We start from the raw sequence: 15,562 nt of genomic DNA on the forward strand, positions 1-15,562 counted from the left end.
ACAGTCAGTGGTAAGCGGAGAGGAGGCAGACGCAGGAGTGCCCAGAGCCTTGCTGTCCCCCCAGCACACTGCCGCTCACGATCCAGGCCTTGGTCGTGCTAGTCTTTGCCTCTGCAAAGTCTCCAGCCTTCTTCTTCCCTCCTTCCCCTGGGAGTAACATTCTCAGCTCTCAAATTGCTTTGTCCCTTCCTTCCTGCAAGCAGGTGGCACTCTGGGATTACAGTTATCACCGTGGCCACCCACCTTCCCGTCACACAGCCCCCTCCTCCCACTAGACTCCCACTAGAGAGTCTTGGGAGCAGGGAGTGGGCTAAATTTGTCTCTGTGTCTTTAGCACCAAAAACAGATCCAGTCACACAGGAGGGTTAATGTAGCCCATCCTCATGGAAGATGGTGACCAGGATGGGGCCAGGGACCCAGAGGACTTTCTGCTTATCTGAGTTTTCTATTCTCTTTACACAACACCCTCCACCCACTCCTCAATTCTCTCAGAGGCTTACTTCCTTTGTCCCCTTTTATTCATGTAAGAAAACTTGAAGGAGCAGTGAAAATTACTAGATGTACAGATGAGTTTTGGTTATAAATATTCATTGGGGAATGAGGGAAGTTACCAACGTGGATTCCTGCTGCACGTCGTCTAAATGTGGAGGCTGCTTGGTCTTTACTGAGCCTGGACTTCCTCACATGGTGAATGTGTGTTGGCTCGTGACTGCCCAGTGGCATCCAGGCCCCCTTTCCTCTAGTCACACACTCTGGGGCACTTACCGGGAAGGTAATTGTCTCTCTTCATTGAGTGCAGTCTTGGTGGTGCTGAGTTCAAGGTCACCCACCCTCCCTTAGCCTGGCATGAGTTATCAGTGGTCACCACTGGGTACAGTATGAGGTTGGTGGGGGCGGGGGGAAGGTTCACTTAATTTTTGCCATGTACAATTTGAAAATTAAAGATTTAACAAAAAGATTGAGATTTGCCCAAAAGATCTGGCTGGATACAATGAATTTTCCTGTGAAATCCATTTGAACAGCAGCCAGAGGCCGGGCCTCTCCAGTGCAGAGAGCCCGGGGGAATGCAGAAGGCCCCACGTCACACTCCTGAACTTGCCAAAAATCCCTTTAAAATGATTGAACAGATGTCTTTCCTGGGGATCAAGCGGATAGAAACCATCACAGCCTGCTTTCAAGTCCTAGGTTTTGGTGTCCTCGGGGCAACAAAATCCATCACTTTCAGGTTGGCTTTCTGAATGTTTTTTAAATCTTCACAATGATTACAGCAATGGCCGCCACAGTGTGCAGGAAAACGTAAGCACATCTGCGCTGGGAGCGGCATTTCATCCCAGGGCACTAACTTCCCGTGAGCCTGGAGTGGAACCAGCCTCCAGTCATCTTTGCAGCCAGCCTGGCCGGCCTGCAGTCAGCCCCCAGAGGCTCCTCATGGAGCATGAACTAGTTTCTGCGCTTAGAACCAGAGGCTGACCTGGCATAAAGACCGACACCGCCATGGTCCACGTGTCAGCAGCAGTACCGGTAGGTGGGGGTCCTGCCATTCCCACGAAGAAAGAGAATGCCGATTTTCCAAAGTAAATTGGGGGCACGTCAAGCCGTTGGTCACCGGACCTCAGGTCTTGGTTTCTGGCCTTGTGGATCAGGTTTTGGGTGGCATGAGAAAAGACAGCTTTGGAGCTTCACATCAATCAGTAATTAAATGAAAGCTCTCGGTATTTTCCAGAGAGTCACATTTCCAATTTAAATGAGCTCCTCTGGGGCAGGGCAGATACTGCATCTAGAAGTTTCTAAGAATCTGCTTTACACAACTTTCAAAATGAAGCACATTTTTCATGATGGCGCACACCCAAGCCCCAGGTGGGGGTCACCGATCCTGACCCCCAGATGTCATCCGGTGAGAGAGCTTCAGGGTGGGGTGGCAGTGTCCTTCTCCTCCGTGGGAAGAGGATGGGTTTGAGGAGAGACACCTGCTTTTGCATGGGAATTGGCTCCGCCATTGGCTGTAGAAACCCAGGCAAGTGTCCTTGGATCTGTGAAGTTCCAGGACCGCATCTGTGAAATGGGGAAACCATCTACCTGGTAATGTCTGGTGGACATGTGGCACATTTTAGGGACTTTGAAAGGAGAGCTAATATTATTACCTCTGATTTCACAGAATCAGGTGTTTACACCTGAAACGAACCCTGAGGGAAGGCTGGTTTCACCCTGTGGGAGCAGCCTCCCAGGTCAAGGCTGAGCCTTCTAGACCTTCCCCGTGGGCCTCCCAGCAGAAAGCCCATTGCAGTAGAAGCACTTTTCTGCCCCTTTGCCATTGCAACCCCAAGGTCAAGTCAGCTCCCTGGGCCTGGCCTCCGCACAATTCAGACAGCATTCAGCTTACTGCCCTGCTTACTGCATAGTGGCGTTGGGAGACCAGTGCTGACCTTGCTTCTAATCCCATATTCCACAGAATTCTAAATTTCTCTGGTCACAGTCAACATGTGGTCAGACTCTCCCTCTCTTACCTCCTCTAACCTCTCCTTTCCTCAAACTTCTGGCATCCTCGCCTCTACTGCCCGGCTGCTCAGGGACCCGAGCACTCTCCTTCGGGCATTCTGCCAAGCAGACAGTCCCTCAGGGCCTGTCCTCAGGGCTCTGCTTCCACACACAGTGAGCCAGAGGGCAGTTCTTTCTCTGAGATTCTGGGGCCAGATTTCATTTAGTTACATATGTATATGGATACATATAGTTGTATAAAATATAAACACAAAACTATGAACATCAAAATAGACTTTGCCAGTAAAGTCTCCTTTCCACCCATGCCTGTAGCACCCAATCCCTTATCCCTTATTGTTCTTAGTTTCTTATTTATCTTTCTAAAGACACATTATTCTTGTCCAAGCCGGCATGTCTCAGCACCTGTGAACCAGGAGGACATAGTTCGATTTCATTCCTGGTCAGGGCACATGTCCAGGTTGCGGGCTTAATCCCTAGTGTAGGGCGTGTAAGGAGGCAGAAGATTAATGATTAGCTCTCATCATTGATGTTTCTGTCTCTCCCTTTCCCTCCTCTCTCTGAAATAAATAAAAATATATTTTAAAAAAGACACTCTATTCTTTACAAACCCTTTGTGTCTCCCTCCCTCCCTTCCTTCATCCCTACTTTTCTCCCTTCCTTCTAAATGAAAGCATACTATATTGTTAGCACAAATTTTAAGGCCACTTAAATTCAGCATTATGCTTAGGAGCCTTTCAGACAGCAAAGTCACCAACAAAAAGCAAAAACGTGAACAATGTGGCACTAAGTGTACCAAAGAAAGGCTATGTTCCCAGTAGGAGAGCTGCCATGAGAAGGCAGAGTGTGACCTCACTTGACCTCAGCTGACAACATGCATATGGATGACTCAAAGTTTTTGTCATTCTACACATGTGTCTGGATGACACCAAGTGTTGATTTGGGTATTGCAAGTACATTTTCAGCGAATAGGTGAATACACATATGGAATCCATGAATAATGAAGATTGACTAGATCATGTCGTGGCATCCTTTTAAAATAGGTCCTATTACAATGGCACGCGAACCCCAGCAATCTCCTCTCCTGGCTACCTTCTCAGAGACTCTGGGAGGCTAGTACTGCAAAGGCCTTATCCAAAAACATCAGCGCATGTGTGACATCAGAGCTAAATCCCAGGTCTCCCAGGCACAGCTGGTACCCTTTCTACCAATATCTGTGGGACCAAATACAACTGTTTTAACTTGCTGATGGGGCTCTATGTAAACGTTTTTGCACACTCCTCCATCCCACTCCAGTGTTTTTTCCCCCTGCAATAATTAAAGCTGCTTTTGATAACAATGTTTGACTTGATGATTTGTCGTAGATGGGACCAATGAAATATGTGTATAAAAAAAAAACCCAAAGGAAGATCAAAACCTGAATGAAATAAGGCACAAAATGAAATATTAAAAGAACTCAATAAAGTATCTGCAGCAAGAACAAGCTTTGACTTTTTAAATTTAGTTCTCCAGAGAGCCAAATCATAGATGGGTAATATGAGAGGGTAACGATGTGGAAAAAGCTAAACACGCTGTAGAATTTCAAAGATATGAGCACATGCTGCGTAAATAGGAAAGATGGGCCCAGATGTGATATTTTAGTTGGAAAATTACTAATGTATGCTATTTATAAATATATTGTGATGCCAGATTATCTCAATTTTTTTTTGGTATTTCAACAATTATACAAAATTAGGTCATTGTTTATTTGCCTAACAGACATACAGACTTTACCACCCAAATTAGAAATGGCTCATAAGTAACGTGGCTGGCCTGCTGGTAAATGTGTACACTTCAAACAAATCAACAAATTAAAGAGAAAAAAAGGAAAGGCAAAGATTTAGTATGACCTCTAAGATCCTGTGCTTATCATCAGTTGGTACGTCATTACTTTGATATCTGAGATTTCCGTTTCAAGGAATTCCAAGCTACCTTTCATGCTAAGACTTTCTACATTCCAGAATCTCTTCCCCACCACTGTTTTAATTTCACCTGTTCCTTTGGGGTAATAATTCAGCTACTCTTATCCAATAATATTCACCAAACCCCTGCATATGTGTGATCTGAGGAAACACTATTATTTATAGAACAAGATGTTGTTACAGCTCTATTCATTTGTTGTACTTTTAACATACTCTTAGGAGAAATTAAAAATTCCTTTTCAAGGTCCCAACATCCCATTTATCCATATGTATCTGAATCAGTGCCTCAGAATCCATTCTTTCCACCTTTTAAGTTAAAAGATGTAATTCGCACTCATCCACGGCATTTCCTGAAAGTTAATTTTGTAATGAAACATAACAGAACCTCACTTATCATTTCAAGGGTAATTTTTATTGATGAGAAACATTTTGCAGGTAGAAAAAGATAGTTTTCTTATTTGTATGACATTTTCCATTTTGAAAATTTTCTTATTAAAGATTCCAACCCTTGACATACTCTTTGAGAAAAGCAGCTTATCCATCAATAAGGATCCCACCCTTTATCAAAAATGAATCGATTGATCATGTCGAAAGATCTCAGAGGCTGGTCATAGGGTAAAATGTGTCCTCCACCTCGAACAATGACCTGAAAGGAGAAAAAGAAAGAAAAATTGAAATAATGAGAAATGCATATTCTAAATAAATGGAAACTTTGATTCAGATTGAAGTACCCTGAAAGCCTACATGAACATAGAACATATTCTAGAAATCCATGCCTTGGGCTATCCAGCCGTGGGCAAACTACGGCCCACGGGCCGGATCCAGCCCGTTTGAAATGAATAAAACTAAAAAAGAAAAAAAAGACCGTACCCTTTTATGTAATGATGTTTACTTTGAATTTATATTAGTTCACACAAACACTCCATCCATGCTTTTGTTCCGGCCCTCCGGTCCAGTTTAAGAGCCCATTGTGGCCCTCGAGTCAAAAAGTTTGCCCACCCCTGGGCTATGCCAATGTCTTGCTTTTGACAGCTTCAATAATAGGTACTTTAAGGTGGGAAAGTTTTGAAGTTGTAGTTATTTAACTTTACACAAAGGTGGGTTCATCATTACCTTGCATAAAACTGGAAAATTTCTCCTTGTCTTTCTCCACTTGGGAGGGAGCTAAGAGCTGTCTGCTCGCCCCCACCCTCCGCTGTGCTATCATTCTTACCTGGTTAGGCCCTGTCGTGGGGCGACACACCCAGGTCAGCTCTGTCTGCAACTGGGGGAGAAATGTACCCAATTCCACCCTTCAATGATCTGGTCCGCTTGACCCTCACACTGAGCTGCACCTTCCCATTAGCCTTTACCACTAATAAAGGGGACGTTGTCATTATCCAAAAAAAGTAAAGAAAAAAGCCTTGCCGTCTGAAATTTTAAAAGGCCATTTTTTTTGAGCAGCATAGAGTTAGAACATTCTTTTCCCCCAACATTTGATTATGAAAAATTTTTTAAACATACACAAATTTGAAAGATTTCTACATATGCACCATTTAGATTCTCTCATTAACACTCATGTTACTCATTTTCTCGCATAAGGATCCCACTATTTGTGTATGAATCCACCTTATTTTTTAAAAATATATTTCTTTATTGATTTCAGAGAGGAAGGGAGAAGGAGAGAGAGATAGAAACATCAATGATGAGAGAGAATTATTGATCGGCTGCCTTCCGCACACCCCTACTGGGGATAGAGCCCGCAACCCAGGTATATGCCCTTGGCCGAGATCGAACCTGGGACCCCTCAGTCCGCAGGCTGACACTCTATCCACTGAGCCAAACCGGCTAGGGCTCCACCTTATTTTTTGACACATTTCGAAGTCAAGTGGAGGTATCAGTACACTTTCTCCCAAATTGTATGCAATATAAACACACAATAGCATGCACTAGTCTTAAGTGTAGCCTCACCACCTTTGGATAACAATGGACACCTGTAAGCCCTCTCAGGATGTAAAAAACATTCTTAAAACATCTAGTTGAGGTGAACTCAGACCCACACATGGACCCACAAAGGATCCACCCTTGTGCTAGGCTCCCCACTGACAAAAGGGGGACCAGTTTCTGCACTCAGAAAGCCTCGAGGTTCAGCAAATGTCCCAAATAGAGGACAGGGAGGCCTTCATGATTCAAGTCCCAACAGGAAAGGGCTGACACTGAGTGTCAGGAGGCCACATGCAGGAGAGACCGACCTGGCCTGTGCTGTCCTATGGCACACGGAGAACACAGGGTTAGCAGTGGATGGAGGGAGTGAACACACGCAGCACAAGCATCGCATTAGTAACTTCTAGCTGCTGAATCACACCCAGAAATTAAAACTCACTTTGGCAAGGCCCTTCCGAAGAGGCTGGGCTCATTTTACCTGCTCCAGCCTGGAGGGAACTGAGGTAGAAAAAGCACACATATATTACATAGTGCATTTATGGTATGAACCCCCAACCCACCACCTACACGCACCCTTGCTGTGAGGCAAGAGGGATCAATGTGGCTGGATGAATTATACTTTGCAGCTCTGCAAGCTATGCACCTACAAATGATGAGAGAGCATTCACACCAGCATTCACACCGGCTCAGTCAAGGTGGCTGAGCTACTTGGAGCTATTAGGTGGCTTGTCCGATCCACACAATTGCAAATGAGAGAATTAGCTAGAACTCTGGCTTCTGATGCAAGCACCAGTGTTTTAAATCAAATCATTGTATTCGTACCATAATTCCTTACTCTTGGGCCAAACTTTACAGCTTAGTCACAGAACATTTCACCCACTTCTCAACAGCCTGCTGAGGCAGGTGAGGGAAGGAGACCACCACTACAGACAGGAGATTGCACCTGCTCCTCCTATGCAATTGGAAACACCTGCTTTGTGTTACACTCCATCGGGGGCCCGCTGTGCCCTGCTGCAGCGACGGCGGGGCTCACCTATCATGTGTGTTCAGGCTTGCGTCTGGAAACCCACCATGCCCCACTCTGTCACAGACGGAAAGTAAATAGATGTGTGACACCGGCCCCTGCAGATGACTCTAAAGGAAAACTCTCGCTGCCTCCACACTCTCAGGGTACAATTCTCTTCCCATACATTCCCCTCCAAATCTCTGGCCTTGGCAGGAATCCGATGAGGGATTTTTATGCAACTTCAGCTCAGCGGAGGACACTTAATGAAGTCATGTTTGTGACAAAACCCAGCTGCTTCAACTGGAAATGAGTTTGGCAGCCGTGGTCCAGAACAGCAATAAACCGACTACCCCAGAGCTAAGGTCACCCTCTGTCCAGGGCCAGCCTGCAGCCAATGGGGACAGCGCAGTGTGGTAAGGCCAGGGCTCGGGGGAGTGAGGGCATAGGAACGTGACTCCAGGCACGACAAGCTGTGACTTTGGCCAAATAACTAAGCCTCAGTTTCTTTGTACGACAGGGAAAGAAGTATCACCACTGGGGACAGCTGTGAACTGTGTGAGAAATTAGTGGAATCATGCCCAGGGGACACTGAGCACACTGTGTGGCCTGGGGAGATACTCAGGAAATATTAGTCACTGTCGTTATTCTCCTAACAACTATCCTATTCAAAATGCTTGTATCAGCTACCCTCGAATATTGTCTTCCCCTGTTAGCATCAACAATCTTGGTTGAAGGAAGTTGTTTAAAACTTGAACGTGCATAAAAACATCTGAGTTGGTTGAGTGGACTCCTGGTCCCTGCCCGTCAAGGGTCCAGTTCTGAAGGGCGGGGGCAAGGCCTAAGTATGTGCATCTCCAACAATTCCAAGGGAATGCTGATGCTGTTGGTCCAGAGACTCCTCTGTGAGAACTACTGTTTAGAAGAACCGTGTCTATCCTGTGACTGATCAGGCAATTCTCTATGTACTTCGTGGGAGACTACAAACAGAAATTTGTTTAACACCTACGCATGACCTCACCTTATTTCTTCCTGATGGTCTGCTCTCCTGGTACTAACACACACACACACACACACACACACACACACACACACACACCATGTTCATGATAATCATGTGGTCAGGAAGGGACGACACAGCTGGGTATTATAATTCTTATTCTCAGAGACCTGCCTGACCCCAGTCCAATGCTGAGCTGCCACGAGGACTGACCAAACACCATAAAAAAGGGTGTCGTTGCAGGAACAAAGGCTTTTTCACTCGCCACAGGCTCTCTAAGGATGCTCTCCAGCAGACTCCCAGCCAGCATGCTGCCGATGTCAGCCTCAGGAACAAATGTATGCGTGCTGACGAATACCCCCTCTGTTGTTTTCCGCCACGCTGTTCCCACTCACAGATCGAGGGCACAGGCCACGCCACAGTCTTTAAGGTGTGCAACCAGATGTGACCAGGCTGCGATCACCTGTTTAAATGTGACAAGATTAATCTCAAGGCTCCCTGGATGGAAATGGCCTCATCACCAGAAACTGTATGTCTGCGCTGTTTCCACCCTGGAGCCAAAACCGCCGGACTCATGTGTTCCAGATGTTCCAGGGGTCACAAACATGTCATGGATTTTAAAAGGGTTCTATAAAACACGTTAAAACCTCAATTCACTTTGTGTTTTAGAAAACTGTACAATTCCGCCTGGAACTAGAAACATGGACTCGGCAGTAAAGGATTTCCCAGTCATGCCTTTTTAGGGGACAAAATATAGAGGGGAATTCCCAGTGGGCGTGTGGATGTGGATGGCCGGGGCGTGCATGGGAGTCTTAGAGGAAACAGATCACTGGACAGATTGTGGAGAGTGGGTGAGGGGTGGGTAGCATCGCAGACAGAGGAAACTGTGTGTGTGTGAGCATTGGGGCATGGAACTCATGGCACGTGCCCATGCCTTAACCTGCCAATTGGGGCTCGGGAAAACAGAGGGAGGGTGAACAGGTAACCCTGAGAGACATGCTGCTGAGATGCATCGACCTTATCTGATAGGATGTGTGTGTGTTAAAATAAAATGTGTGACATAAAAGGAAATGACCCTTCCAAGCATTTCACAGTGAACAAGTCAGTAGCAGTTAGTGCATTCACAGTGCTGTGCAGCCGTCACCACTATCTAGCTGCAGAATGTTTTCATCACAAAGGAGGCCCCATTACCATTAGCCATCGCTCCCTCTCCCCTCTCCCTGCCAGGACCTGGCAGTCACTGCTCAGCTTTCTGTCTCTATGGGTTTACTCTCCCAGAGGGTGATAGAGGGTCCAGGTAGGGACATGCTCAGATTTGCATTATAGAAAGATGACTGAGCATGGGCTTAGGAGTGAAATGATACTGGGGCAAGTGAGGCGACTAGCTGTTCAGGTGAGCAGTGATGTAGGTTCATAGCACAGGCGATGAGAAGGGGAAGGAAAAGAGGGATGTTGGGGTGGAAGCAGGGAAATTAGTGATTCATTATATATAAAGCTGAAGTGAAAGCAGTCCCCCCAAGCCACACACACATGCTCCCCACTGCAGGCTTTTTCACAAAAAATGTTGACATGGACCAAGACAGAAGAAAAGAAGCCCCTGGGAGGTGCAGGCTGGGGAGGCAGGCGACAGGACAGATTTATAGCTCTTATGTGTAACGATGGAATGATGGAGACACAAGAGAACCTTGTTTGTTATGGCTTCTGACTTACACTAAATTCTTTTGCTATTTTTTATTCCATTGCATATTTATGAAATCTTACTTGTTAGCTTTCAGAAACTACCCATATGTAGAAATAAAATAAATATGCACTCAAATAAAAAATATACTAAAGTGTAAAGGTACTTGGGAAGGAGAATTAAAAACAAGCCAAAGCTTGTTAGCAGCCACTTGTCAACAAAAAATGAGGCAAGTCACTTAAAAAAAATACACAAAAAACAAAGCAGAAATCAAGGCTCACAGTTACTCCCATGACACCCAGGGATAACTCCGGAGATTTACAACTCTACACCTCTAATGTAGCAAGTGATCATTAAATAGGAGAGGGAGGCTGCTTTCGCTCACTTACATGTGGCCCTTGCAGCGGCAGACACTCTTAGAGTAGTCAGTAGTTCCGTTTGGTATTGCTTTAAAGTTCCCAAAGGCCTCCCAGAAGCACCGTCTTGCTTAATCAGTTGCAACAATATTGTAATTTAGGATTTCCACTTCTGCCTATGTCACAATAGCGTGTGTCACACCAACCCACCCCAGAAGAGCATGCCTGCTGGTGAAGACCATAAGCTCAGGGTCCAGCAGTCTGGGTTTAAGCCCAGCTCTATGACTTTAGCCAGGGACTTAACTGCCTCTACTTTCTCATCTGTAAAATGAAGTTAAAATATGGGTGACCAGTTGTCCCAGTTTGGCTAGGGTTCAGGGGCTTCTGGAAACACAGATGTCTCAGTGCTAAAAACTGAAAAGTGCCAGGCAAGCCAGGATGGTTGGTCATTCTAAGGATATTTAACCTGTTGTGGGGATTCAAAGAGAGAATGCATATAGAATGCCACATGGCATTCAGCCCACAGATATGGATTAAGCTTGAATCACGTGCCATATAGACAAATAATAAGCACTCAAGCAGTGGTCATCATACTACTATTGACTGACTTTTTATGGTCAAAGGAATAGTTTTCCTTTTAAGAGTGGAGGAAGAGCATATGTTACAACTAGAGGCCTGGTGCACAAAATCTGTGCATGGGCAGGGTCCCTAGGCCTGGTTGGTGATCAGGCCCAATCGGGTTCCCCACCTCTTTGCCTTCCTGCCTCCTCCTTCCCTCACTCCCTCAGCACCTTATGGCTGCTGGTTGCCTGCCATGTTCCACGCTGCCCCTGGTGGTCAGCGCATGTCATAGCGAGCGATTGAACTCCCGTTCTCCAGGTCGAACTTCCAAGGGAACATTTTGCGTATTAGCCTTTTATATAGAGAGATAGTAATAACTACAAAATGCATTACTATACTTTTCAGAAAGAAAGGATTATAAGAAATTTTTCAGGAGGGGCATATTTCTCTTCCAGGCTTCTTTCATTTCCATGCAATGAATCCCTCCTTCCCGTGGGCAAGGTCCCAGTGACAGTAAGAAAGCAGCTTGAACACGAGCTCCAGCTTCTGTCAATAGACTTGACTTAACTACTGAGAGTGAGTTTTAGCCCTAAGGCTGCCAACACCAGGATCTGCCCCATTCTTTCCCTCTACCCCCTTCCGCCACATTCAATGCCAAACACCCTCTTCTCTCCACACAGAAATGTCAAGCGAGCAAGACCTTACTTGTCTTAGCAGAATGAGAGAAAGCTGTTCTGTCTTTTTTCCCTTTTAAGAACCCACTTAACAACAAAAGGACTTGATGCAATTAAAAAGTAATAGAAACTCTACTTCCTCCATGTCCAGTTTTATATTTGACAGCCACGAGAGGATAAAAAGCACAATCCAGGTCATTAATGACCCTTCCTCAGTATCTGGCTTTATGATCTGCATTTGTAGTTTTTCTTTGAGGACAGACTGAGTGGGAGGAGAGGGCAGAGGGGCGGCAGGGAATGCTCTAACCGGCAGTGTCCTGAGGACCGAGAGCCTGACTCACCCGCCACTTCTGGGGAACATGGAAGCCAGAGCGAGCCAGCCTGCTAATACTGTGTCCCCCGCAAACATTGCAGACTGGTTGTACAGTGGAGGGCTGGGCTCTCGCCCCTGTGCACATCGCTGCCCCGCTCCACATCCAGGACGTCACTTTGGTCGCTTGCGCCCGCCCGTGGTGCCTCCCCACCCCGTTCACCCTCAGGCCGCTGGTTCTCTGACGTTTTGGCTCTACTGGGGAAAGATGAAATATTTGGGCATTCTTCCTCTTTCTCAAAATCAATCAAAGAAACATCCACCCAAATGGGTAAATTAATGACCCTTCCTCGGTATCTAGCTTTACAATCTGCATTTGTCGGCTGAAGTGTCTCTGACACCTTGGCTCAGGAAATCAGATGGGCCGGGTTGCAAATACCCGCAGGAAGGCGAGAAGGCCCTGTCGCCTGTGTCCAACCCTGTGCCCCCCCCCCCCTTAGTTCCAGTGAAATTGGCAAGAGTCATGTTAAAGCCATACCACCGGGTTCATGGAACCTCCGCTGGTGTCAGAGCCCTTGAGACCCTCCACAGCGGGTCTGTTTGGGACAACTGACCAGACAGGGCTTCTAGGTTTAACTGTGTTCCTGACCCCCAGCCTAAGGGGACCCCAGACCTGCAAATGTCCCAGGTTCCAGGAATTTCAGATACAGAATATGCCAAAGGGCACAGCATTTTCTCGATGCCATTACTGGTACTTGAAAGAAAACAAGGTACACTATTTTTACTACCAAAGCAAAGATGGTGCAAAGCAAAATGGGGCCCTTAGTCCAGGGGACAATGGGACAGTCTTCACATAACTTTATTTTCTTTCGTCCCCCTGTCCATTTCTCTACCCGACTCCACCCTCCACTTTGTTAACTCTCTGGCTCTGTTTAACATCCCCACAAGCGATTTCGTGACTCTGGCTACACTTCCTTAAATTAAACAACAAAAAAAGTCATTGTTTAAAAAGCAAACCCAATTCCTTCTTTGTTCCTCAAATAGTATTAATTTTTAAAACCTATCCTCCATGTGTGGATAATACTTTAGATGTGAAACTTCTTCGTATTTATTCACTTCCCATAATGAAATGGTTCTCTGTGAAATTTCAATAGAGTATTAAAAACCACTCAACAGTTAAGAGAAGATTATGCATCATTGCCTAGCAGCTATACCTCAGTAAATAGATCTGCTATCCAATTTATGTTTTAAATAATACAATAAATTAGCTCCCTGAGAATTAGCTAAGTGCATATTTGGGTAGCTTAATTTAGAAGCATTCTTTTTATGCTAATAAGTCCTCTCTATTGAAAAAAAATCACATAAACCAAGAGGACTCTTGGCAAATAATCAGAGTAAAATTGGGAGTTGCTATTGTTTATTATTTCCTTTGTTTTCAGGAAGCAAGCTGTGTCCTTTTTTAAGGAAAGGAAAATAAATCAAATAGCAAGGATTCAATATTTTCAAAGGAGACGACACTGCAGTCAGCCCCTGAGATAATGAAGCTTTTACACCACCTTCCATAAATTGGTTTCCCAGGATGCCCCTCCCTCCCCCTATGTCACACGGAAAGGAAATAGTCTTCAGCTGACATCAGCAGTGCATCCTTTGGCTCAGAGCGGATTGTTTTGAACTATTCATTATCTCCTCATGTCTAGTCTGTTTCCTAGAAGACATTGTGGTGTGTACAATTGGGGAGTGACAATAGCATTCCTTGAGAATTGTAGTACACACACACACACACACACACACACACACACACACACACACACTGTGGGAACCATGCCAGGTCCCCGGAGAGTCAAGGCCAGTGGGAGCACAGAGGCCTTGTTATCAATACACCAGAATGGCCAAAGGCCACTCTGGGCATGTGCCTAAGGGGGATGTTCAAGGACTCTGAGCCTGGGATTCCTAATCAGGCCAAGATACCATGAGCGGGTGCAAGGATGCACGGTACACTGTGCCCTTCAGTAGCCAATATGATTGATATAACTATTGGCACCAAGCCGTCTTTGTCTAAACAGTGTAAAAGTAGGTAACTGGCCGGCTAGTTAGCTGGAGCAGGCTGGAGTCAGCTGAGGATGGAGTGAGAAGAAGTCTGCTAGAGAGAGCAGCTGGGCAGGAGAGACAGGGGAAGCTGCTGAGCCGGAGAGCTCAGGTACCGCTACAATGTGAGGCGGTGAGTCTAGGAGGCAGCGTGTGGCTGCTCAGATAATAGCTGTGGGTACAGAGACTGATCCTGCTTTCTGGGAAAGATCTATGTTCACCAGCCGGTGTCCAGCTGCCTGCCTATATGGACTTTGCTGTGAGGACTGTTCTTGTCTGATGGCTATATGGCCACTGGCTTCAGCAATAAAGACTCATTCTTATACACCCACAACCTCTCATGGCTTCTCCGTCTAAGACCCAGGGTCCTAGGAGGGCCAGGCCCAGGCAGAGGGGCTGGGACCCAACACCTGCTGTCCAGTGAGCAGAAGATAAAGGAGGAACTTGGACTAAGTTCCCAAGAGTTAGTACAGTGGGCAAGGTTCAAGCGGGAACCAGCCCTGGCGTAGTCGGATGGGAGAACTGAGAAGAATACATGGACTCAGAGATACTCACAGCCACTCAGAGCCAGTCAGAGCACCAGAGCGCGTGCAGGGCTCTTGCTACTGGCTCTGACACACACACACACACACACACACACACACACACACACACACACACACGAGAAGGGTGTAAGCATGAGGCAGGGGCCAGTTTGATTTTAATTCTAATTCACTGAACATTTACTGAGTGCCAGGATCTGTGCTAAGGTCTTGCTACCAACAGAAAGCGTACATCATTCCTGTCCTTTAGGAGCTCAGTGTGGAACAGGGGAGGAAGGTGACTACAGAGTTAAAAGGAACCCCAGTGCGGTCCTGCAATGGGAAAGTGACCCAGAGGGGGCAGGGAGGCATTCTGGGAGGGGGGCTTCCCACAGCTGATGCTGCAGCTTAGCTTTGAACGGCACATGGAGGCGTCCAGGCAGTCGGTTGGACGAGGAGAAAGGGCCTTATGAGGAAGAGGGAGGGCATCCCATGGGAACTGCTGGCTGACGAAACAGCAGGGGGAGTTTGGAAAGTTATAAGGTGTTTTGTTTTCTTTCTCAAGATTCTAATTGGGAAAAAGGGAGAGTGAACGGTCAGGTTGGGGAAGGAAGCTGAGGCCAGACCAACCATCATCACTATTCCAGTAAAGAGCTTGGACTCGATTCTGCAGGTAGCAGAGTCAGTGAGAGGTTTGAAACAAGGGAAAACACAACCAGACTTGCCTTTCGGAAAAAGCACAGAGAGGAGGGGAGATTGGAGAGGAGGGAGACTAGTTAAGAACAGCTATGGAGGCCCTTGTAAAAGGCAAAACATTTAAACAACAACATAAAACACATATTTAGAGAGTTGTTCAATAGCAACTCTTAAAACTTCTGCCTTTTCTTAAAACACCACAGGGAGAAACTATTTTATTTTAGAATTTATAATGTGGGGTAGCCATCATTTTTTTCTAGTGTCTCCAAAATGCTGTATAAAATCAGTGTTTTTCTTGTTA

At 46.1% G+C, this 15,562-nt stretch overlaps 1 protein-coding gene across 2 annotated transcripts in view; it reads right to left on the bottom strand.

Annotated features, from left to right (window-relative positions):
* Positions 1-4,844: 4,844 nt before the first annotated feature.
* CPVL (carboxypeptidase vitellogenic like) overlaps positions 4,845-15,562 on the bottom strand; it is a 103,623-nt gene continuing 92,905 nt past the window's right edge. For both annotated transcript variants that reach the window (XM_059712658.1, XM_059712657.1), the window contains one exon: positions 4,845-5,100. In XM_059712658.1, coding sequence (XP_059568641.1) covers positions 4,996-5,100 — 105 coding nt within the window. In that variant the 3' untranslated portion in view covers positions 4,845-4,995. The remainder of the gene's footprint in view (positions 5,101-15,562) is intronic.

This window comes from Myotis daubentonii, chromosome 10 (assembly GCF_963259705.1).
Source record: "Myotis daubentonii chromosome 10, mMyoDau2.1, whole genome shotgun sequence".
Lineage (NCBI taxonomy): Eukaryota > Metazoa > Chordata > Mammalia > Chiroptera > Vespertilionidae > Myotis > Myotis daubentonii.